Source organism: Lampetra fluviatilis, chromosome 8 (genome assembly GCF_964198595.1).
Source record: "Lampetra fluviatilis chromosome 8, kcLamFluv1.1, whole genome shotgun sequence".
Classification (NCBI taxonomy): domain Eukaryota; kingdom Metazoa; phylum Chordata; class Hyperoartia; order Petromyzontiformes; family Petromyzontidae; genus Lampetra; species Lampetra fluviatilis.
Genome location: NC_136282.1, coordinates 1693956 through 1719729, shown reverse-complemented (window position 1 = coordinate 1719729; position 25774 = coordinate 1693956). Strand labels below are relative to the sequence as shown.

At 47.5% G+C, this 25774-nt stretch overlaps 2 protein-coding genes across 2 annotated transcripts; one reads left to right on the top strand and one right to left on the bottom strand.

Moving 5' to 3' along the window:
* On the top strand, positions 1 to 24957 carry LOC144933769 (gamma-crystallin S-like). Its single transcript, XM_078858860.1, has 3 exons — positions 1 to 83; positions 22842 to 23084; positions 24584 to 24957. The coding sequence occupies exons 2-3, from the start codon at positions 22902 to 22904 to the stop codon at positions 24857 to 24859; spliced, it is 459 nt and encodes a 152-aa protein (XP_078714986.1). The 5' UTR covers positions 1 to 83; positions 22842 to 22901; the 3' UTR covers positions 24860 to 24957.
* On the bottom strand, positions 1153 to 4055 carry LOC144933768 (gamma-crystallin S-like). The gene is made up of 3 exons (XM_078858859.1): positions 4047 to 4055; positions 2816 to 3058; positions 1153 to 1428 (listed from the first exon to the last, which is right to left on the bottom strand). The coding sequence occupies exons 1-3, from the start codon at positions 4053 to 4055 to the stop codon at positions 1153 to 1155; spliced, it is 528 nt and encodes a 175-aa protein (XP_078714985.1).
* Positions 24958 to 25774: the final 817 nt, after the last annotated feature.

The following is a 25774-nucleotide window of genomic DNA, read 5'->3' as shown; positions in this document are numbered from 1 at the left end:
TCCCAGCTCTGCCCTCCGGACGTCCGCGTGACGTGTCCCGACGGCATAGAGGAAAAGCCACAGGACGCCGAATACTTCGAACCGTGAGTAGCAAGGTGACAGGGTATCATAAGCCGATAAATAGGGAATAGGTCCAGGGGAAGTAGGATAGGCCAGCCTCGTCGACTCACTGATTTAACATCCATTCGCAGGTAGCAGACAATAAATCATTAATAGCTGATCGCGGCCTGTGATCTCGTTGAGAGGTGTGAACGTGTGTGGTACTGTGTACACAGTGGTTCGCCACGTGAGTAAGTGCTGCGCGGAGTTGCGCGTGTGAGTGCGCGTATGTTCACTACATGTACGATACAGGTGCGCGATCACAACGTGAGTGCTCAGTGGTGAGTGAGCGCTCGGGGAGCTGTGTGCGTGAGTGCGCGTACGTTCGTTACGTGTCGGATACGGGTGCGCATTGGTCACGCGGTTATTCGACGTGGAGGCGAGTGCCGCACCAGGCTGTAGACGGGCACACGCTCGCAGCGTGCGAGAGCTGTACGTAGCGGTGTAAAGAGGGGGAGTATGGCGTTTGGGTGATGATGCCGTGCGCACGTATGCTCGCAGCGTGGGAGCGCTGCGCGAAGCTGTAATAGTAGGGGCGTCGCGTTCGAATGCCGGCTGAACCTTAGTGGGGAATAGGGCGGTGCGGCAACGCAACCGGAATAGGGGATACGTGAGGGAGAGACCCCGGGGGCCAACGGCCCCCACAATAGCATGTAAAAATAAGCTAGAAGAGCGGCCTCCTAGACGAGGGTACGGAAGTGGCTATGTTAATGTGAGAAATTAGCATGTAACTGTAGAAAAGAAGCAGAAGAAGAGCGGCCTCCTCGACGAGGGAGTGCAACCCAACGGGTGTAATCCGAAGGGCCTGTGAGTATACTGTATATGTTTTATTGTTGTGATATTCAGCGATATATGATTAGATCAACAAACACCCGTTGGTACCATTGTCAGGCATCACAAGACATCTCACACTCTCAGAGAGGTAATGCTCATCCAATCAATTTATTGTACAGCAAACCAATACAATTGTTTTCTAAATTTGAAGAATGTTCAGCATGAGTTTAGACCATTACATGTTTTTTTTTTTTATCGCGGTGAGCTGCAGCAAAGCATTCAGAATCGTCGGATGCAGCGCACCGACTGCATGGTGGGGCTCATTGCGCCGTACTCGCTGTATTTGCGGTAGTCGCCCTTCTCCAGCAGGTACTGGCGCCCGCGGTAGTGCGGCTCCTCGTACCCCACCCATGCGCCGTCGTGCACCCTCACAGAGCGCACCTCTCTCATGTTGAAACGGTCGTGCAGGTGTGAGCAGTCTTCGGTTAGCTCCATGGTTTGCCCACCGAAGTCATCATGCTGATACATGGTCATGCGGAAGTTGGAACTGTTTTGCTGAAAGAAGGGAAAGAACCCACACACAGACATGATTTTAGATTTAATGCCAATATTATGTTTTTAGCAGCCAATATTATGTTTCGAAATGGATTTTGTTTGGGGGGGTTAGGCCCGGTAATGGCATCAGCGGATGGTAGCCAGACAACTTCAGATTAGACGTGCACACTTTGCATGTGAGAATGCTTAATTAACCTGGCAGGTGAGATAAAACAATAATACATTGCGCGTGAAAACTGTGGTACACATGACAATATCATTTGTTTGGATATATCCCGGTGGTGGATGGTCTTATGACACAAATTTGGACAGATAATTATGTGGCCTTATCTAAAAAGTAATTTACGTATCAGTATTGTTAAATCTTATTTTTTTCAACAATTTTATTTTTAAAAATAACTCGAGGTCTTTCAGCTACTTCCAAATCAGCTTGGTGTCGTTATTCTTGGCAGTGATTTTTATTTAGAAATGTATTTTGTTCTTATTGGAACATTTCACTTTGATAATCCTTTGAGATTAAACGTCTCATTGCAAAGGTGTCCAGGGTGTCAATAAAAACATACAAAGCAGGCACATATATGAAAATTTTAAATATATAACCTACACCGTATTTTATTTAAACACAGTTGCTGAACACAGGAGGAAAAAGCCAAGCAGCCAGCAACACATATTCATTGCGACCTGAGATAGAGCCAATGTGGTGCTCAAACCAAACGCATGAACAATAAAAGACCGCATAACCCTGCATGTTGAGTATTTCAAGTTCGTTTAAATGACAATCCAAAGGTGGAAAACTTAGAAACGGTCAATGAGCAGCAACACAAATAATAGTCGATACCATATGAAACATGTACAGTAATACGGGTCTACAAATCGCTTCATGGTCTTGCCCCACCAAATATTGCCAATCGTTTATCTTTCTACGTCCCCTCTCTCCGTTCTCAATCTTTGCTGTCGCTCTCTGTTCCTCCTTCTTGCACGCAATCCATGCATTCGCTATTTCTCTCTTCTTGCCCCCCATCCACTGGAACAAACGTCCATATTAAGCGGTCACCTTCGCTCACTCAGTTTCCGCTCACTCTCTAAAAACTCAATTATTGTTCCCTAGCTCACCTCACGAGACTCATAACCACCACGAATCACAGATTTGCCCCATTGGTTCATCTCATCTATTTAATTTACCTCACCTACCACCGTGACATTCACGTACGTTGTACCGTTGTTAATTAATCGTAAAGCGCCTTAGTTTAGGGGCTTTTAAAAATTCCAGTAGGATTAGATAAGCGTCAGGAAATGTCGGAAGTCATCACTCCGGAGGTCACACTTTTCTTTCTACTCCTTCCCCCTCCCCAACCCCTGTGCATTGGCCGTAGGATGGGATACTCACACCACGGATGGTTCTGCAAGAGCCGATGTGGTCGTTGTGCGCCATCCAGCGCTGGTACTCTGGGTACTCCCCGGGCTCCATGATGTACATGTTGCCCTTGTGGTCTGGACGCTCGTAGATGACCCAGGCACCGCCCTCCACGCGGATCGAGTTGCAGCGGCTCAGGTTCGACGCCAGGTTCATGCAGTCCTGGCTGTACTCATAGCGACGGCCCTTGAAGTCCCGCTCCTCGAAGAAGATGATCTGCGGTGCGCAGCCGAGTGTGGGGCACACACGCCGGATTTCACGAGCCGTTAAAGGTTGTGAAGTTGCTGAACTTACACGTAGAAGCAAAGGTTTATTAAATGTACTACATTATGTTTTATATAGTACTGTACTGCCATTCAGGGGAAAGGAAGTTCTCAATATTTCGACGAATTTGCTTTCCTCTGAGAAAATCGTCTGTTTCTCTTCCGCGACTGTGAAAAAGAAACTACCACTCTGTTATAATGTCTACAAACATGTTCAAATACAATTACAATTTGAGTTTGTTTAGCCAGGTAAAAACCCTTGATGCCAGGATGAGTCTCATTTTCAAGAGTAACCTGGGCCACCGAATTACAAAAACAAGAGCATGAAAAAACAAGTTCAACAATTGAGCAAATAAAATTAGGGAATTTAAAAAACCCAAAATGTTACTCTTTATTTAAATTAAAATATTGTTAGTCTGATTTAGAATTCACTCGTGTGTTTGGGTGTGGTTTTAGATTGTACGCACACAAATTGTATTAGTAATAGATTTGAAATGTCTGCTTTTGTGTCATGTATTTTCTCCGTGTAAGTTGAGACCCTGGACACCCTTTACAAAAATAAGTTCCATCTCGAGGGATTTCACGGTAAAATATAACACCCAGGATTTGAACCTATGTGGCTATACTTGCTGCACAGTGTGAACCATCAGAAACGCCACAGATCCGCACTACATAGTGAGTGGGTACTCAGTGAGTGAGTAGTTAGAGCTACAATGGTGTATGCTTTACAATATATGTGTGTATGTGTGTGATACGCTGTAAATAGGCACAGGCACACATATTGCTTGTTGTTATTAGCAAACCAAATGTATGTACTTTCAAACAACCACCTCTTCATCCCACCCAATATTGACAATACAATGGCGTGTACCGTTTACGTGAAAACGATGCTCAGCTGAATTGTGGTGTATTACCAACACACCGATATTTTACCACTTTACCTTTTTCATGGTAAGACTATGGTTGTCAGCGCAGAGGAGTGCACTTAGTTGAGGCTGCTGGGGCACTATATATAGGGCTGAGCGTTACCCTTTGGTGGCAATCCAATTGTCAACCTCTCACAATGTATTCATTGTTACGCTGCGTTTAGCAAACCGTTGCTTATTGAGTGGTGCATCAGCAAGATAAATGCTTACTCTGTACGTCGAAATCGCTCGTGCAGCGAGCATCCACAGCATGTTGAATGTTCACTCTCTGTAATTAGTCATTGCGACGCTAAACATCTGGAGTAAATTCTTGGAGAAATAGTTCTACATTAAATGGTATAATTTGCGTGAAATAGACAAGCCCATACACCAATTGCAATATATGTTGGTGTCACCAACACCAATTTTACCTGGAATGGCACCTTCTACAAACAGAATGAGGGTACCCCTATGGGCTCCCCCTTGTCACCAGTTATAGCCAACATGTTCATGGAAAAGTTTGAATCAGACGCCATCCAGACATCCACCCTGCGTCCTTCCCTGTGGAAGAGATATGTGGATGACACTTTCGTCATCTGGCCACATGGCCTCCCAGCATTGAACCACTTCTTGGACCACATCAATTCTAGACACCCATCTATCAGATTCACCATGGAAGTGGAGAAAGACGGTAAACTACCATTCTTGGATATTCTGTTTAAGAGGAGGCTTGACGGATCCTTGGGACATTCTGTCTACAGGAAAGCCACCCACACAGATTCCTACTTGAAACCGGATTCCCACCACCACCCATCTCAAAAGAATTCTCTCATCAAAACGCTATACCACAGAGCCCATGGCATTTCTGACCAACACCACCTGACTGATGAATTAAGACATGTACATCGGGCCCTCAGGATGAACGGATACTCTGACCGTACTATCCGCCAAGCTGTCTCTCCCACCACACAGAAACAACCACATGAAACTCCGACCAAAACTATCACGTTACCATACATAGCAGGCGTGACCAAAAAGATCTCCAAAATTCTAAACAAACATAAGATCCAAGTCCGATTCAGTACAGTGCATAAAATCCGTGATCTGATTCCATCTGTGAAGGATGTCGTTCCTGACTTACAGTATCCTGGAGTCTACAAATTGAGTTGCATTTGTGGTGATTGCTACATTGGAGAAACGAAACGTCATGTTTCTGATCGTGTCCGCGAGCACAAGTCAGATCTGAAACACGGCAGAACTGATTCTTCGGCCGTTGCCGATCATTGCTACAACTCTGTGGGCTCTCATGAAATTGTCTTTTCCGATACCAAGGTTCTCTGCAAACCTACTGGCTACCATCAAAGGTTTGTACACGAAGCCATACAAATATACAAACACAGACACAATTTCAACCGTGATGATGGGTACAAACTTAGTAATCACTGGAAAGATGTTATTAACCACGCAAAAAAGACTTAATTACACTTTTTGGACCATCTTATCTGACAGGCACTATTTTAATTTACTTCACCGAGTGTTAACATCCCCAGTGTTTAACAGTAATCTCTTCATTGTTCTTTGATCACCGCTCACCCTCCGTCCCGACACGTCTCCATTCATTGTGTTTAGCACTACGTGCAGTCTTTGATCACCGCTCACCCTCCGTCCCGACACGTTTCCATTCATTGTGTTGAGCACTACGTGATGTCTTTGATCACCGCTCACCCTCCGTCCCGACACGTCTCCATTCATTGTGTTGAGCACTTTGTGCAGTCTTTGATCACCGCTCACCCACCGTCCCGACACGTCTCCATTCATTGTGTTGAACACTACGTGCAGTCTTTGATCACCGCTCCTCCTCCCTCCCGACACGTGTCCATTCATTGTGTTGAGCACTACGTGCAGTCTTTGATCACGGCTCCTCCTCCCTCCCAATACGTTTCCATTCATTGGCTACCACAGTCTGATAAGCTCTCCAAACCCCCCCTCTCCACCTCCCTTCAACTTGCTTATAAGGGATTACATCTTGAATCATTGCTTCACTTGATGCAGATAATTCGGCTGTGACGGTCCCACCTGATGACGGAGACTTGTGTTGCCTCCGAAACGTCGTGATTTTTATTTTTATTTTGTTTTATTTTACTTTCATTAATTTTAATGTTTTACCTACGTGACTTTACCGAAAAAACCTAAGAATATGCAATATATCCATTATCAAATTCATATGGAACATATCATATAAACCGCAAACACGTAAAAAACAAGTTTCATTGTGAGAAATTAGTTGTGGCCAGCACCTAGGCTGATTATCTTACTCTGAATGATCTTCTTCCGATTATCTTGGCATCGAATCGGCTACTCGCTTTAGACTGAATCTGTATATGTGTGTAATGTACACTGAAATGTACCACATAGAGTGTTTAAAACATATCTATTGGCTCGTTAATGTTTTTTTTCTTGGAAAATGCTTTGATGTATATCTTATATTCATTTGATTTATGGTTATAGTAAGAGACCCAATAAATAAATACACTGTCTGTACTTTTGCTAAAGGCTTAAAATATCTTAAAGCTTTCGTGACTGCAGAAATGCATATTCTTTCGGAAAAGTCACGTAGATAGGTTCAAAGTAAATAACATAAACTACGACGTTTCGACCGCAACACAAACGGTCGTCATCAGGAAAAGGGAGGTTAGCCTCTAAAGGCAAACTGTTTTTGAAGGTTTTAAATGGGCGTAGCCAAAGTGTCAGCAGCATGGGTAGGGCAGCTAATGTTAATGTAAGGGATTAAAAACGGTGTGCCCCAGCATGTAGGGGGTGCTAAATGGTGATGTAGAGGGTTAACGACTATTCTGATGGTGTGTTTCCACCAATTAAAGTGTTGCCAAGTAATCATTGCACCTCGCTTTACATACTCACACTGTTTATGGTGGAAGTTGTTGCTAGAGGTGATGGTACTCGTAGAGGGCCAGGACAGCACTGGTGGTGAGCTTCCACCAATTATAAAGGGCTGCCAGGTCTAAGATGGAAACATTACAGCCAGTTTTGACTTAAATTGGTTGATAACGTCCTTCCAGTGATTGATAAGTTTGTACCCATTTTCTCGGTTGAAATTGTGTCTATGTCTGTATATATGGATGGCTTCATGAACGAATCTTTGTTGATAGCCAGTGGGTTTGCAAAGTACCTTCCATCTTGGATAAATAAATTTCGGGTGAGCCCACCGCATTAAAACAATGATCAGCCACGGCCAAGGTACTAGTCCTACCGTGTTACAGATCTGCCTTATGTTCACTAATACTTTAATACCAGAGACATGTCGCTTAGATTCCCCAATGTAACTACTGCCGCAGACACAGCTTAGTTTGTAGACGCCGGGGTATTGCATGTCAAGGATGACATCCTTCACAGATCATTAATTTTATGTACTGTGTTAAATAGAACCTGGATCTGGTGTTTGCTCATGATATTCGAAATATTTTCGGTGACCCCTGCTATGTATGACAAGGTGATGGTTTTGATTGGGTTCTCAGATGGTTTTATCCCAACGGTTGGGGTGATAGTTTTATGGATTGTGTAGTCCATTCTTCTTGAGAGCTTGGTGTACATGTTCCAGTTCACTGGCTAGATGATGATGGTCGGAATTAAATCGAGCACTATGGTGTAGAGCTTTGATGAGGGAATTCTTCTGGGATAGATGGTGGTGTGAGTCAGGTTTTAGGTAGGCATCCGTATGGGTTGATTTCCTGTAGACAGAGTGTCCCATTGAGCCATCTGTTATTTTTTCGTTTAAACATCTAATAATGGTAGCTTGCCATCCTTTTCCCCCTCCATGGTGAATTTGATGGCTGGGTGTATGGAATTGATGTGGTTGAGGAATTGGTTCATAGCTGGTCAGCCATGTGGCAAGATAACGAACGTGTCACCTACGTACCACTTCTACACGGACGGACGTAGAGTGGATGCATAGATGGCATATCTCTCAAAGTTTTCCATGAAAACATTCGCTACAACCGGAGCTAAGGGAGAACCCAATGGGGTACCGTTTTGTTATTATAATTGAACCTATCTATGTGACTTTACTAAAAGACCCAAAGAATATGGTTAAAATATCTTTTGATATTTTAAATCACGTTTAGGTAACAGCCAAAATCTTGTCCCGTGTCACTTATGACCGTGATGAGGAACATTCCTATGCTATTGTTGTCCTTGCAGCCTCGAGAATGCAGCAGATAGGGCAATGTGATCAGGTAGTCTGCGCGAATACAGCGAACTGAGGCATCGCAGGGCCAGGAGAGATGGTGATGGCGTGTGGAGGCCTTTATCCAGCAGTAGGTAGAAAATGGCTTGTGTTTATGTTTATTTTGCTGCTGATGCCATCATTTCATGTCAAATGTGGATTGTGCTGCAGCAATGAGTCATGACACACAACGCTGCTCATACAATGGAAGCACGAATCACTTACCCAGCAGAGCAACACTGAGTCCAATTACTAAAATCCAGGGCGGTCGTGCATTGTTTTTTTACATTAAAACTTTGTATTTTTATTTCTATGTTAGCAGGTAAGCCACCCTGAGCTATATAACTCTTTTTCAGAAGCAACCTGGCTATCACAAATGATAGCTCAACTAAGTGGTTTTCCATGTGAAAATGTATAGCAGCCAAATACTCTAAAGGTGTGTTGATAAAAAAATGTGGAGGGAAAAAAATCGGAGAAATATTCATGTGACCACATGCAGAACAGGCAAACTCAAAATATACAGCTGGCATCGGGGTCGGGATCGAAACCACGAGCTCCTGTATACTAGGCGAAGTAGTCAACACCCCACGCGCACTATCACGGGTGATCTAATAAAAACGAATGCTTGTTTTTCCATTCACAAATACTGTACATAGAAAAACAAATTGCATGACTACAGGGAAGCGTTAACGCGAAATCTCCCAGAGAACTCTTATTATTATTATCATTAGTTTGATTATTATTATCATTATTATCATCATTATTCGTATGGCCGCTGCCAGGTACACCACGGGATTGACACTGTGGAAACCCAGAACGCACTGATACGGCTTTGTGTGAGTCTGTGGGTCTCTATGTGTGTCTGTGGCGTCTCTGTGTGAGTCTATGAGGTCTCTGTGTGAGTCTGTGGGGTCTCCATGCGAGTCTGTAGGGTCTCTGTGTGAGTCTGCGGGGTTTCTATGTGAGTCTATGGGGTCTCTGTATGAGTGTGTGGTCTCTGTCAGTCTGTGGGGTCTTTAAGTGAATCTGTATGGGTCTCTGTGTGAGTCTGTGGGGTCTCTATGTGAGTCTGTGGGGTCTCTATGTCAGTCTGTGGGGTCTCTGTGTTAGTCTATGGGGAAACATCTGTCTCTCCAACCATGGAGAAACAACCCCTTGAGACACCGATCAAAACCATCACGTTACCATACATAGCTGGCGTCACCAAAAAGTTTTCCAAAATCTTAAACAAACACATGATCCAGGTCCAATTCAGTACAGTACACAAAATCCGTGATCTAATCCCATCTGTGAAGGATGTCATTCCTGACTTGCAATACCCGGGAGTCTAGAAACTTAGCTGCATCTGTGGTGATTGTTACATTGGGGAAACGAAACGTCATGTCTCTGATCGTGTCCGCGAGCACAAGTCAGATCTGAAACACGGCAAAATTGAGTCTTCCGCCGTTGCCGATCATTGCTACAACGCTGTGGGCTCTCATGATATTGTCTTTTCCGAGACCAAGGTGCTCTGCAAACCTTCTGGCTACCATCAAAGGTTTTTGCACGAAGCCATCCAGATATACAAAAATAGACATATCTTCAACCGAGAAGATGGATACAAATTGAGCAATCATTGGAAGGATGTTATTAACCTGGTGAAACCTTAACTGCTTTATAGTTTGCCTTCATATCCGCATCTCCAGTCTCTTACACCCAGCCCTGCTCATTTCCATCATTCAGAAATTTCCTGTACATGTTAGTCTTGCATAGCAGTTTTCATTTACCGCTCCCTACTCCTAATGTCATATTTGTTCCCTCCTTCCCCCCCCCTCCCGATCCTTGGCCCCAACCCCTTGCCTCATCTATATAATCCCCTGTTATCAGCAGCTCTTTTACCTATTTCAGCAACTGCTTTTTGTTGTGGTTGTCCCACCTGATGACGGACGCTTGTGTTGTGTCCGAAACGTCGTGATTTAATTTATTTTATTTTATTTACCTACGTGACTTTACCGAAAGGACCAAAGAGTATGGATCCTTGTAGTCATGAAAACTTCAAATCTAGAAAGGTAGGATGTTTTCCCACAGACTCACACAGAGACCCCATAGACACACACAGAGACGACACAGACTCACACAGAGACCCCACAGACTGACATAGAGACCACACATACTCACAAAGATACCACACAGACTCGAATAGTGACCCCACAAATTCACACAGAGACCCCACAGACTCACACAGAGACGCCACAGACTCACATTAAGACCCCACGGACTCACATAGAGACCCCACAGACTCACACAGAGACCCCACAGACTCACACGGAGGAGCCCCAGGCCGAGGGAGATTGACAGTTGTTTTGTGTTTCTTCCATTTGCGAATAATCGCACCAACTGTTGTCACCTTCTTACCAAGCTACTTGCCGATGGTCTTGTCGCCCATTCTAGCCTTGTGTAGGTCTACAATCTTGTCCTAGACATCCTTGGGGAGCTCAATAGTCTTGGCCATGGTGGAGAGTTTGGAATCTGATTGATTGATTGCTTTTGTGAACATGCTCACACAGAGACCCTACAAACTCACATAGAGACCCCACAGACTCACACAGAGACCCTACACACTCGCATGGAGACCCCACAGACTCACATGGAGACCCCACAGACTCACACGGAGACCACATAGACTCACACAGAGACCCTACAGACTCACACAGAGACCCCATAGACTAACACAGAGACGCCACAGACTCACATTGAAACTTAACAGACTCACACAGAGACCCCACAAACTCACACAGAGACCACACAGACTCACATAGAGACCCCACAAATTCACATAGAGACCCTACAGACTCACATAGAGACGCCACAGACTTACACAGAGACCCCATAGGCTCACACAGAGACCCCACGGACTCACAAACAGACCCCATAGACGAACGTAGAGACCCCCACAGACGAAGAAAGAGACCCCACAGACTCACACAGAGACCCCACAAACTCACACAGAGACCACACAGACTCATATAGAGACCCCACAAACTCACATAGAGACCCTACAGACTCACATAGAGACGCCACAGACTTACACAGAGATCCCACAGTCTCACACAGAGACCCACGGACTCATATAGAGACCCCACAGATTCGCATAGAGACCCCATAGACTCACACAGAGACCCCATAGACTCCCACAGATAGATGCCACAGTCTCAAATAGAGACCCACATACTCACGCAACATCGTATCAGTGCGTTCTCGGTCTCCACAGTGTCAATCCCGTGGTGTACCCGGCAGCGGCCGAACGAATAATGATGATAATAATCATAGTAATGATAATAATAAGAGTTCTCTGGGAGATTTCGCGTTAACGCTTCCCTGTTGTAATAAACGACTGGACCACGATGTCTGGCTCAGTGTCCTTTATTATTCGGTTCGTGCTGTACACCCACACGGCTGTCTTTACTCTGTAGCTTCTCCACGGTGCTGACTCCAATGTCGGCCCGATCCACAACAGCAGCTCCGCTGCTGTTTCTCTCACACAGCCCCCCTTGGCTGTACTCTCTGCTGCTCTTCTCCCTCCGCAGCTCTCACAGCTTCTTGCTCTCTCTCTCTCTCTCCGCAGCTCCTCCTGGCAGCCACACCGCTGCCTCTAACAAGCAGCCCCCTCTCTCTCTCTCTCCGCAGCTCCTCCTGGCAGCCACACCGCTGCCTCTAACACGCAGCCCTCCTGGCTGTCTCCTCCCCAGCTGCACACCACTCCGCAGCTTCCTCTTATCTTCGGGGTTGGCTCCCGATGGCCGTCGGCGCCCCCCCTCTCCACACTTGCCCGCGTGGCCTCACTCTTTTCCGCTCACACCCCGACTGCCTTCCCCTTCCGGTTTACCCGCTTAAAGCCCCGAACCTTCCCCCCACGTCACATGACTCCACCCCCCGTGACGTCACCTCCGGAAGGTCGCTTACGCCCGCATTACACCACCCTCCCCCGTAGAAAAATCCCAGCCGACCTCGGCTGACTAATAGCAAATCGTAATGCGGCGAACCGAGCTTCCCCCCCTAAAGGACACTAAGCATATAATGTAACAACAAGAACAACAACAACGCAATTAACATCAACGAACGTACAAAAGCATGCAATAAATACAACTGTAAGAAAAAAATAACAAGACAGCAACAATCAACGAAACGTAAGCGATTTGGAACGTGTGCGGGTCGCCGGCCCGTCCCGGACGGTCGGCGGCCCACTCGCAGAACGGGAACGCGATGAAAGTCGAGGAATGACAGGGGGTAATCCCCCTGTCGTAGCCGGAAGTCCACCGACGTCCCGTGTCCCTAAAGAGTTAGTCTTGGACTTGTCCTGTGACCGTGCCCGCAGCTGGGTCGGAAGAGCTGCAGGGCTCGAAGGTCCCGCAGACCTGGCAGGCGTCCTCCGAGCAGGGCCCCTCGTCCCCCGCAATGTCACGGCCGGCCTGTCTGGAACAGGTACGACAGGCGCTCTAGCGAGATCAATGGACGCAGGCAGGGGAGAGTCAGCAGCAACAGACCCCGGCAAGGCAACATTGGGGGATGACGCATCATGTAAGGGAGCAACATATGGTTTCAAGCGCGACGTATGCACAACCCAGCGACGAGACCCAATCTGGACGCGTGCTGACTGTGGGTTGGGAACCGCAATGAGGCGTACGGGACCATGCCAGGGTTTGTGCAATTTCGGCGAGGTCCCCGGACGTACCTGTGGACAATGAAGCCAGGCTAGGTCCCCAACCTTCCAAGGGCACTCCCCCTCAGACCGTCGCGCATATCGCTCGTTCCGGGCCTGGGCTTTGGCCGTAGCCACGCGGGCATTCTCCCGCGCCTCCGTGACTCGGCGAACCGTGTCCTGAATGTATTCAGGAAGTGGTTTACGAGGTCCCTTCACCCCAGTTCCCAATTGCACATCCACCGGCGGCACGTTTTCCCGACCATACATAAGGTAAAACGGCGAATATCCTGTAGCCGCATGAGGCGTCATCCTGTATGCCGAAAGCACCCCGGGGATGTGCAGATCCCAATCTGATTGTTGTTCACTCACGGTATGGCAAAGCATGGCAGACAACGTCCTGTTCAGCCGTTCAACCATACCATCCGTCTGCGGATGGTATGGGGATGTCCGTACTTTCTTAGTCCCAAGGCCCGCGCACACTTCCGCCAATAATTTAGAAGAGAAATTCCTGCCCTGGTCCGTGAGGAGTCTCTCAGGCGCCCCCTTATCCATAATATACCCAAACAAAAAGGCGTCGGTAATGGCCGCGGCCGACTGATCGGGCAACGGCCAGGCCATCGGCCAACGGGAGAGGTACTCAACCCCTACCAGCAAATATTTATTACCCCTCGCCGATGGTGGAAAAGGTCCCAATATGTCCAGCGCCACCAATTCATTGACTCGAGACACCTGAATCGACTGGAGAGGCGGCACGTAAGGATGTTTCGGCGGCTTACGTTGTGCACACGCAGGGCACGCGCGCACGTGCCCTACGACATCTGTCGCCATGCCGTGCCAAAAATAATGACGTTGCAACGTCAACAAGGTCTTCTGCACCCCTAAATGTAAGAGAGTGTCACAATGGAGGGTTCTAATCAACTCGAACCGCAAGGACGTTGGTACCACCAGGCGCCAACGTTCCTGGAACCCCTCCCGCCACATAAGCAGACCATCTCGGAGAGCGGTTTGCGGCCCCACAGCCGTACTCGGACTCCCATTGTCCTTAGCAGACCGCTTCCGCAAGGACACCAATGACTCATCCATCATCTGTTCCCGGATCCAGACAGACCGCGGCAGATTCAAAACCCCGTCAGCCGGTCCCGGTTCCATCGGAGTGTCCGACTTCTCGACGGCCAACGTGAGCGGCTGAGGGGGGTTTGGAATCGGCGAACACCTATGCGTCCCCGACTCACATTTACAAGGGGCGCGCCGCGGTAATCTGGAAAGTGCGTCAGCGTTCGCATGGCGCACTCCCTTCCGATGTTGAATTTGGAAGGAAAATTCCTGTAGCGTGTCCAACCAACGTGCCAACTGTCCGGATGGCTGGTCAATTTTAAGGGCATATTGCAAGGCCGCATGATCCGTACGCACAATAAAAGAACGACCGTAGAGGTATGGTCGAAATTGCCGTAGGAAAAAAACAACCGCCAATAGTTCTCTGCGAGTGACACAGTAGCGGGTTTCCGCAGGAGACAAGACTCGGCTACCATACGCCACGACACGCTCTACACCCCCTTTAGACTGTGATAACACCGCCCCAATACCTGTGTCACTCGCGTCCGTATCAAGAATGAATGGGTGATCGAAATCGGGATAATCCAATGTTGGGGCCGTGGCCAATAGATCACGCAGACTCCGAAAGGCCGCCTCCTCCGGCTGTCCCCAAACAAACTTCCGTCCTTTACCCGTAAGGAGATGCAAAGGCCTCGCAATCGTCGCAAAACCCGGCACGAATCTTCGGTAATACGAGGCAAATCCCAAAAACCGCCGAACATCCCCCACGGTGGCCGGAGTCGGCCAATCCCGGACGCACGCCGTCTTTTCCGGATCCGTGGACACTCCCTCAGCGCTCACGATGTGCCCCAAATAGCGGACGGACCGTTGCAGTAGGTGACATTTCTTTGGTTTGAATTTCAATTTGGCAGAACGCATCCTCGTGAACACTGTCTCCAGCCGCGTCAAATGTTCATCGAATGTGCGGCTGAAGACAATGATATCGTCCAAATATATAAGACATGTCTCCCACTGCAACCCCGTCAAAACGAGCTCCATCAATCTTTGAAATGTAGCAGGGGCGGCATTCAATCCCATCGGGAGACAGTTGAATTGAAATAACCCCTGCGGCGTACGGAATGCGGTTTTCTCCCGTGAGGACTCGTCAAGGGGAAGCTGCCAAAATCCCGAAGAGAGGTCCAGTGTGGAAAAGAACTTAGCCCCCGACAATGCGTCGAGGGAGTCATCCATACGCGGCAGGGGGTACGCATCTGCCACCGATATCTTATTCAATTTGCGGAAATCAACACAAAATCGCAATTTGCCATCCTTCTTCTTAACCAAAACGACTGGAGCGCCCCATGGGCTGTTAGATGGCGATATAATGTCCGCAGCCAACATGTCTTCCACTGCCCCCCGTACGTGTTCTCGCTCCGCAGGACTCATCCGATGCGAATTTAATCGAATAGGGGCAGCATCGCCCGTCTCAATGTGATGGTAAAGCAAGGAAGTGCGGCCCAAATCCAAATCATCGGAGCTGAACACATCGGAATATGTCAACAACAATTTACGCAGCGCACCACGTTGCTCCATGGACAGGGAAAAATTTTCGTCACATAAATGAGCAACCCAACGATCATCCGAACTCCTTGGCTCGGAAACCCCAGCAACAACTCCCCGGCTATGTGGACAATCATGGGTCGCAAACGCCGTAGTGGCATGTGCCACAACCGTACCGGCCGGGACACGGACGTTTTCTCCCCCCGCATTAAGCACCTGTAAAAACGGTAATTGATCCGGCCGGACGATGGTCTGTGCCCCCACTAACGCCAACCCGGTTGATATCGTGGCGGACGGTGACAACAAGACCCCTACTGCTCCTAGCCGATCAGGCAGGGGCTTCCGATACCGCAAGGGTATAAGCATCTGTGTACCAGGTGGGATGTCCACAGATGCGACGGACAGCGCCTGCACTTGTACGGCCGAAGCAGGTCGCCCCCAGGGCGACGGCAGGAACGAGATTTGACGGCCCCCCGGCAGTTCAATACAATTCTCATTGATTTTGATCAAAATGGGCATCTTAGCCAAAAAATCGGTGCCTAACAAACAAGGAACCGCCAAAGATCTCGATATCAACACAACACCCGAGGCCGACACATCCCCAATAGATATCTTAGCATCCACCTGACCCACGATACCCATGCTACCCCCGTTCGCAGCGACGCACGACCCATAAACCGGACGCACAGCCCCCGACGGAATGCCCAACAGATGGAAAATGACATCCGATATAATAGTCGCAGACGCCCCCGAGTCAACCAAAATGCGCACGTCCACACCTTGTATGGACCCCGGTACAGTGGACGAACCCGTAGCGGCCGCGACAACTCTCCGTGCCAATTTGCGCCACTGCGTAACTGAATGAAAAGGCCCCGTCGATGGCCTTTCTTTAACAACAACAATAGGATCGCGCAACACAGGTGGTGGGTGAGGTGGAAAGCCTTGCCGAGTGTCTGGTGCGTGCCGACATGCCTATTTCGGAGGATCTTTAGCCGACTTGACCGGTGCCGAGGCCTCCTGCTGCGGCGGAGCCGGGAAGCGGGCCCAGCAGTCTCTGGCGTAGTGGCCCCTACGCCCGCAGCGGAAACATTCGGCCTCGTTGCGCCGAAGCGCAGGCCTCGCCTCCTGACGGCCCCGTTCTGGTAGCACCGCGCGCGGTCTCGGCCCGCCGCGTCCCGTCCATGGAGCGGAGGCGGCCGTCAGTTGTTGAGGGCCCCGGTCATCCGGAACATAGACGGCCTGCGCAGGGTTCCACCCCAACGCCTCCCCTTCTTTGACGGGCCCCCCCGTCCACGCCGTCACTTGTTTCCAGCGACGGAGGTTGAATTGCGCATCGAGACACTTAGCAGCCATCCGGGAAGTTAGCTTCTCATGCCCACACACAGGCATGGGGATCCCTAGATCCCGAGACAGCTCCAACATTTTCCCTAATATGAGAGGCTCAAGCAGGTCCTGTGGCGTCTCAGGATAAGCTGCCATGGCCAGCTCCAGCACCGCACCCCTGAACGCCACGGGCGACTCCTCTGGTGCTCGTTGTCGTTGAGCGAATCGCCGATGCGCATCATCTGGTGGCTCATAAGCATCGGCCATTTCTTGAAAAACACCACGTAAAGTTGCCTTCTTATCGGTCGCTATGGAACGGAAGAATCGGACAGATTCGTCGTCCAGGAGAGTCGGCAACACCTCCAAAGCCTCCGCATCGGTCCATCTTGCTGTGCGTACCGCCGCCAAGAAGCGGCAGGCGAACGCGCTCCAGTCCCCACCGACGGAAAATTCTTTAACTGTTGTAAGGTGGCGACTCCGACTCCTCTTCCCGCCGTCTTCCAATGGTGGTGGTTGTGATGGCAAATTCAAAATGGCGTCGGCCCGCGGCGTGGCCAAGATGGCGGTTTGGCGCCACGGAGCGCGCAAAATGGCGGCCTCTTGCCGCGTGGGCAATGGCGGCGGCAGGACAGGCAACGTGGCGGCCCGCGGAGCACCACTTGCATCATCCATCGTCCCTGGCGCGACGAGATGGCATAGATGCGCCAGGACGTCCTTAAGTGCCTCCAGTTGTACCGCCATCGCTTGCCATCGTTGATCCGCGTCTGATGATGTCGACGGACCCGCCACCGCGCCAACATCCTCCACTCCCGTTCCCGTGGTCGCCTCAGCCGGGCTCTCCTCCACCACCCCAACAGGATCCGCGGTTGGAGGGAGTTCGTCGTCGTCGGACGAAGAAGCCGATGCAGGCGCCGGATTAACTTTCTTCCTCACTTGTTTCGACATGCCGTTGCACTTCCGACACCAGTGTAATAAACGACTGGACCACGATGTCTGGCTCAGTGTCCTTTATTATTCGGTTCGTGCTGTACACCCACACGGCTGTCTTTACTCTGTAGCTTCTCCACGGTGCTGACTCCAATGTCGGCCCGATCCACAACAGCAGCTCCGCTGCTGTTTCTCTCACACAGCCCCCCTTGGCTGTACTCTCTGCTGCTCTTCTCCCTCCGCAGCTCTCACAGCTTCTTGCTCTCTCTCTCTCTCTCCGCAGCTCCTCCTGGCAGCCACACCGCTGCCTCTAACAAGCAGCCCCCTCTCTCTCTCTCTCCGCAGCTCCTCCTGGCAGCCACACCGCTGCCTCTAACACGCAGCCCTCCTGGCTGTCTCCTCCCCAGCTGCACACCACTCCGCAGCTTCCTCTTATCTTCGGGGTTGGCTCCCGATGGCCGTCGGCGCCCCCCCTCTCCACACTTGCCCGCGTGGCCTCACTCTTTTCCGCTCACACCCCGACTGCCTTCCCCTTCCGGTTTACCCGCTTAAAGCCCCGAACCTTCCCCCCACGTCACATGACTCCACCCCCCGTGACGTCACCTCCGGAAGGTCGCTTACGCCCGCATTACACTGTAGTCATTTAATTTGTTTTTCTACGTACAGTATTTGTGAATGGAAAAACAAGCATTCGTTTTTATTAGATCGCCCGTGATTGTGCGGGTGGGATTTTGACAATTTCGTCTAGTATACAGGAGCTCGTGGGTTCGATCCCGACCCCGATGCCAGCTGTATATTTCTAGTTTGCCTGTTCTTCATGTGGTCACGTGAATATTTCTCCGGGTTCTCCGGGTTTTCCCCTCCACATTTTTAATCAACACACCTTTAGAGTATTTGGCTGCTATACATTTTCACATGAAAACCACTTCGTTGAGGTATCATTTGTGATAGCTAGGTCGCTTTTGAAAAAGGTCTATATAGCTGAGTGGGGCTTACCTGCTAACATAAAAATGCAAAGTTTTAATGTAAAAAAGCAATGCACGACCGCCCTGGGTTTGAGTAATTGGACTCAGTGTTGCTCTGCTGGGTAAGTGATCCGTGAGTCCATTGTACGAGCAGCGTTGTGTGTCATGCCTCTTTGCTGCAGCACAATCCACAGTTGACATGAAATAATGGCAGCAACAGCAAACTAAATATCAACATAAGCCATTTTCTATCTACTGCTGGATAAAGGCCACGCCATCACCATCTCTCCTGGCCCTCCGATGCCACAATTAGCTGTATCCGCGCAGAATACCCAATCACATTGCCCTATCTGCTATATTCTCGAGGCTGCAAGGACAACAATAGCATAGGAATGTTCCTCATCACGGTCATAAGTGACACGGGACAAGATTTTGGCTGTTACCTAAACGTGATTTAAAACATGAAAGGACATTTTAACCATATTCTTTGGGTCTTTCGGTAAAGTCACGTAGATAGGTTCAAAGAAAATAACAAAAAGGTACCCCAATGGGTTCTCCTTTTTCTCTGGGAATAGCGAATGTTTTAATGGAAAATTTTGGGACAGACGCCATCCAGGTATCCACTCTAAGTCCGTCCTTGTGGAAGAGGAACATAGATGACACGTTCGTCATCTGGCCAAATGGCCGACCAGCTCTGAACCAATTCCTCAACCACATAAATTCCATACACCTAGCCTCCAAATTCACCATGGAGGTGGAAAATTATGGCAAGCTACCATTCTTAGATGTTTTATTCGAAACGAGACCAGATGGCTCAATAGGCCACTCTGTCTACAGGTAATCAACCCATATGGATGCCGACTTAAAACCTGACTCCCACCACCATCCATCTCAGAAGAATTCCCTCATCAAAACTCTACACCATATAGCTCGATGTTATTCCGACCATCATCACCTAGCCAGTGAACTGGAACATGTACACCAAGCTCTCAAGAAGAATGGACTACACAAAGCTATCACCCCGACCATTGGGATAGAACCATCTGAGGACCCAATCAAAACCATCACCTTGCCGTACATAGCAGGGGTCACCAAAAATATTTCCAAAATTATGAGCAAACACCAGATCCATGTTCTATTTAACACAGTACATAAAATTCGTGATCTGAGCCCATCTGTGAAGGATGTGATCCTTGACACGCAATACCCCAGCGTCTACAAACTAAGCTGTGTCTGCGGCATTAGTTACATTGGAGAAACTAAGCAACATCTCTCTGACCGTGTTCGTGAACATTTGGCAGATCTGAAACACGGTAGGAGTAATACCTTGGCCATGGCTGATTATTGTTTTAATGCGGTGAGTTCACACGAAATTGATTTATCTAAGATGGAAGGTACTTTGCAAACCGACTGGCTATCAACAAAGATTCGATAATGAAGCCATCCATATATACAGACATAGACACAATTTCAACCGAGAAGATGGGTACAAACAAAGCCATCACTGGAAGGACGTTATCAACCAGTTTAAGTCATAACTGGCTGTAATGTTAACATTTTAGACCTGGCAACCCTTTAATTGGTGGACGCCCACCACCGAGACCATCACTGCCCACTACTACCATCACCACTAGCAGTAGCCCTTTATTGGTGGAAGCCCACCATCAGTGCCGTCGAGGCCCTCTACGAGTACCATCACCTCTGGCAGGAACCTGCACCGTCAACAGTGTGAGTCTGTTAAGCGAGGTGCAATGATTACTTGCAACCATTTCATTGGTGGAAACACACCACCAGCGTAGTCGTCACCCACTACGAGTACCATCACCTATTACACCTCAATACATCACCTTCCAGCACCCCCTACATGCTGGGGCACACCGTTTTTAATCCCTAACATTAACACTAGTTGCCCCACCCATGCTGCTGACACTTGGGCTACGTCCATTTAAAACCTTTATAAACAGTTTGCCTTTAGAGGCTAACCCCCCTTTTCCTGGTGACGACAGCTTGTGTTTCGATCGAAACGCCGTAGTTGTTATCTACTTTGAACCTATCTACGTGACTTTACCGAAAGACCCAAATAATATGAATTCCTGCAGTCACGAAAGCTTTAAGTCAAGACATTTTAACCCTTTAACAAAAGTACAGACACTAGTGTATTTATTTAACGGGTCTCTGATTATAACCATGAATCAAATTATACTCTTTTGTTCTTTCGGTAAAGTCAGGTAGGCATAAAATAAACTAAATCCCGGCTTTCCCACCTGATGACGGACGCTTGTGTTGCGCCCGAAACGTCGTGATTCATTTAATTTTATACCTACGTGACCTTACCGAAAAAATCAAAAAGTATGGATTCCTGCCGTCACGAAAGCTTCAAATCAAGATAAATCAAATTAATATAAGCAATCAACTGCCTTGCTCTGTTTTATTAAATACACATCACAGCATTTGCCAAGAAAAAAATACATTAACGAGCCCATATATGTGTTTTAAACACTCTATGTGGTATATTTCAGTGTATATTACACACATATTCAGATTCAATCTAAAGCGAGTAGCTGATTCGATGCCAAAGATAATCGGATGAAGATCATTCAGAGTAAGATAATCAGCCTAGGTGCTGACCACAACTAATTTCTCACAATTAAACTTGTTTTTTACGTGTTTTGCGGTTTATATGATATGTTCCATATGAATTAGATAATGCATATAGTACAATTGGTGTATGGGCTTGTCTATTTCACGCAAATTATGCCATTTAATGTAGAACTATTTCTGAAGAATGTATTCCTGATGTTTAGCTTAACAATGACTAATTACAGAGAGTGAACATTCAACACGCGGTGGATGCTCGCTGCACGAGCGATATAGATGTACAGAGTAAACATTTATCTTGCTGATGCACCACTCAATAAGCAACGGTTTGCTAAACGCAGGGTAACAATGAATACATTGTGAGAGGTTGACAATTGGATTGCAACCAAAGGGGAACGCTCAGCCCTATATATAGTGCCCCGGCAGCCTCGACTAAGTGCACTCCTCTGCGCTGACAACCACAGCCTCACCATGAAAAAGGTAAAGTGGTAAAGTATCGGTGTGTTGGTAATATACCACAATTCAGCTGAGCATCGTTTTTACGTAAATGGTACACGCCATTGTATTGTCAATATGAGGTGGGATGAAGAGGTGGTTGTTTGAAAGTACATACATTTGGTTTGCTAATAAGAACAATCAATGTGTGCATGTGCCTATATACAGCGTGTCACACATACATACAGATATCGCACAGCGTTCACCATTGTAGCTCTAACTACTCACTCCCTGAATATTTTGTGGGTATCTGTGGCATTGCTGATGGTTCACACTGTGCAGCAAATATGGCCACATAGGTTCAAATCTTGGGTGTTATATTTTACCTTGAAATCCCTCGAGATTAAACGTCTCTTTGTAAAGGGTGTCCAGAGTCTCAACTGACACGGAGCAAATACGTGAAACATAAGCAAACATTTTAAATATATTAATAATACAATTTGTGTGCGTACAATCTAATATCACACCGAAACACACGAGTGCTGTTTCTGAAGATTTTTTTTATATTCACTGCGAGAGGCTTTTGTTGGTGAATTCTAAATCAGACTAACAATATTTTGATTTAAATAAAGAGTAACATTTAGGAGTTTTTTCATTCTCTAATTCTATTTGCTTCATTGTGGAACTTGTGTTTTCATGCTCTTGTTTTTGTAATTCGGTGACCCAGGTTACTCTTGAAAATGAGACGCATCCTGGCATCAAGGAGTTTCACCTGGCTAAACAAAATCAAATTGTAATTGGATTTGAACATGTTTGTAGACATTATAGCAGAGTGGTGGTTTCTTTTTCACAGTCACGGAAAAGAAACGGAAGATTTTCTCAGAGGAAAGCCAATTCGTCAATTATTGAAAACTTCCTTTCCTCTGAATGGCAGTACAGTACTAGATAAAACATATAGTACATTTAATAAACCTATGATTCTACGTGTAAGTTCACTTAGCAGAAACTTCACAACCTTTAACGGCTCGTGATATCCGGCGTGTGTGCCCACACTCGGCTGCGCACCACAGATCATCTTCTTCGAGGAGCGGGACTTCAAGGGTCGCCGCTTTGAGTACAGCCAGGACTGCATGAACATGGCGTCGAACCTGAGCCGCTGCAACTCGATCCGCGTGGAGGGTGGCGCCTGGGTCATTTACGAGCGTCCGGACCACAAGGGCAACATGTACATCATGGAGCCCGGGGAGTACCCCGAGTACCAGCGCTGGATGGCGCACAACGACCACATCGGCTCTTGCAGAACCATCCGTGGTGTGAGTATCCCAACGTGCGGCCAGTGCACAGGGGGTGGGGAGGGGGAAGGAGCAGAAAGAAAAGTGTGACCTCCTGAGTGATGACTTCCGACATTTCCTGACGCTTATCTCATCCTACTTGAAATAGTTTAAAAGGGCCAAAACTAAGGCGCTTTACGATGAATTAATAACGGTACAACGTACGTGAATGTAACGGTGGAAGATGAGGTGAATTAAATAGATGAAATGAACCAATGGGGCAAATCTGTGATTCGTGAATTCGGCAAAAGCGAATTGATGACAATGAATAATGGTGGATTGAATGAATGGGAAATGAGTGGTCGCCATGTAATGCTGTTGTTCAGTAACGGTGGTGGTTATGACGGGGGGGGGGGATTAAGGGGTCGTGAGGTGAGCTAGGGAGCAATAATTGAGTTTTGAGAGAGTGAGCGGAAACTGAGTGAGTGAAGGTGACCGCTTAATGTGTAAGTTTGTTCCAGTGGATGGGGGGCAAGAAGAGAGAAATAGCGAAAGCGTGGATTGCGCGCAAGACGAAGGAGGAACAGAGAGCGACAGCAAAGATTGAGAACGTAGAGGGCGAGAAGGGGACATAGAAAGATAAACGAGTGGCAAGATATGGTGGGGCAAGACCATGAAGCGATTTGTAGACTCGTATTATTGTACATATTTCGTATGGTGTCGACTATTATTTGTGTTGCTGCTCATTGACCGTTTCTATGTTTTTCACCTTTGGATTGTCATTCAAACGAACTTGAAATACTCAAACATGCAGGGTTATGCGGCGTTTTAATGTTCATGCGTTTGGTTTGAGCACCACATTGGCTCTATATCAGGTCGCACTGAATGTGTGTTGCTGGCTGCTTGGCGTTTTGGGCCTGTGTTCAACAACTGTGTGTTAATAAAATGCGGTATAGGTTATATATTTAAAATTTTCATATATATGCCTGCTATGCACGTGTCAATTGACATCCTGGACACCTTTGCAATGCGACGTTTCATCTCGTAGGATTTTCCAGGTGAAATGTTCCAATAAGTACAAGATACATTTCTAAATAAAAAACCACTGCCAAGAAGAACTACACGAAGCTGATTTGGAAGTAGCTGAGACCCCTCGAGTTATTTTTTAATTTCAATTGTTTAAAATAACGAGATTTAACAATGCTGATACATAAATGACTTTTTAGATAAGGCCACAATGATCTGCTCAAATGTGTGTCATAAGACCCTCCAACACCGGGATATATCTAAATAAAGGATGTTGTCACGTGTACCACAGTTTTTACGCGCAATGTATTTTTTTTATTTATTTCACCTGCCAGGTTGATTAAACATTCTCACATGCAAAATGTACACGTGATATCTGAAGTTGTCCGGTGAGGATCATTACGGGGCCTAACCCCCCAAAAACAAAATCAATTACGAACCATAACATTGGCTGTAAAACCCCACGCATTAAATCTAAAATCCTGTTTGTGTGTCGGTTTTTTCCCTTCTTTCAGCAAAACAGTTCCAACTTCCGCATGGCCATGTATCAGCATGATGACTTCGGTGGGCAAACCATGGAGCTGACCGAAGACTGCTCACACCTGCACGACCGCTTCAGCATGAGAGAGGTGCGCTCTGTGAGGGTGCACGACGGCGCCTGGGTGGGGTACGAGGAGCCGCACTACCGCGGGCGCCAGTACCTGCTGGAGAAGGGCGACTACCGCAAGTGCAGCGAGTACGGCGCAATGAGCCCGAACATGCAGTCGGTGCGCTGCATCCGACGATTCTGAATGCTTTGCTGCAGCTTACCGAGGTTAAAAAAACCCCATGTAACGGTCTAAACTCGTGCTGAACATTCTTCAAAATTAAAAAAAACAATTGTATTGGTTTTCTGTCCAATAAATTGATTGAATGAGCATTACCTCTCTGAGAGTGTGATATTTCTTGTGATGCCTGACAATGGTACCAACGGGTGCGTTTGTTGATCTAATCATATATCGCTAAATATCACAACAATAAAACATATATACGAGATGAGCAGTGGTTAGTACTCTGCAATATGAATCCATAACCTTAGTTTGATACCTAGATATGGCGAATACCAGTAGCAAATTCATATTCTTAGGTACCCCTTGCATCATGGTGAAGAATAGTCCAACAAACCCAGTGACCAAAACGGCATGGAGACAACTTCATCCAACAGTGGGTAGACTCTCATCCTAATTTACAGTAAAATACAACAGTTATTAAACACTTCAAAGCTTAATATGTGCCCGAACACATATACACAGGTAATCAAAATATCACAGTTTGCTCCATGCTCGATCCATGCTCGAACAAATACACACAGGTATCCAAAATACCACAGCTTGATCCACGCTCGAACACATAGACATAGGTATTCAATATATCTCAGCTTGATCCATGCTAGATCACATAGACACCGGTAATCAAAATTTCGCAGCTTGCTCCATGCTCGATCCATGCTCAAACACATAGACACATATATTCAAAATGTCATAACTCGATCGGTGCTCGATCCGTGTTCCATCAGAGCTCGATCGGTTCTCGATGGGAGCGCGATCCGTGCTTGATCAGAGCTTGATGGGAGCTCAATTCGTACTCAATCCGTGCTCTATCGGAGCTCCATCCGTGCTTGATCTCTGCTCTATCCCTGCTCACACAAAGTTCATGACAAACATAAA

What these genes read in the sequence shown, in the direction of transcription:
- LOC144933768 (XM_078858859.1), bottom strand. An exon ending in CTTGCAGAACCATCCGTGGT is followed by an intron (nt 1,429 to 2,815) that starts GTGAGTATCCCA and finishes CCCTTCTTTCAG; the next exon opens with CAAAACAGTTCCAACTTCCG.
- LOC144933769 (XM_078858860.1), top strand. Translation starts at nt 22,902, where the DNA reads ATGAACATGGCGTCGAACCTGAGCCGCTGCAACTCGATCCGCGTGGAG. An exon ending in CTTGCAGAACCATCCGTGGT is followed by an intron (nt 23,085 to 24,583) that starts GTGAGTATCCCA and finishes CCCTTCTTTCAG; the next exon opens with CAAAACAGTTCCAACTTCCG.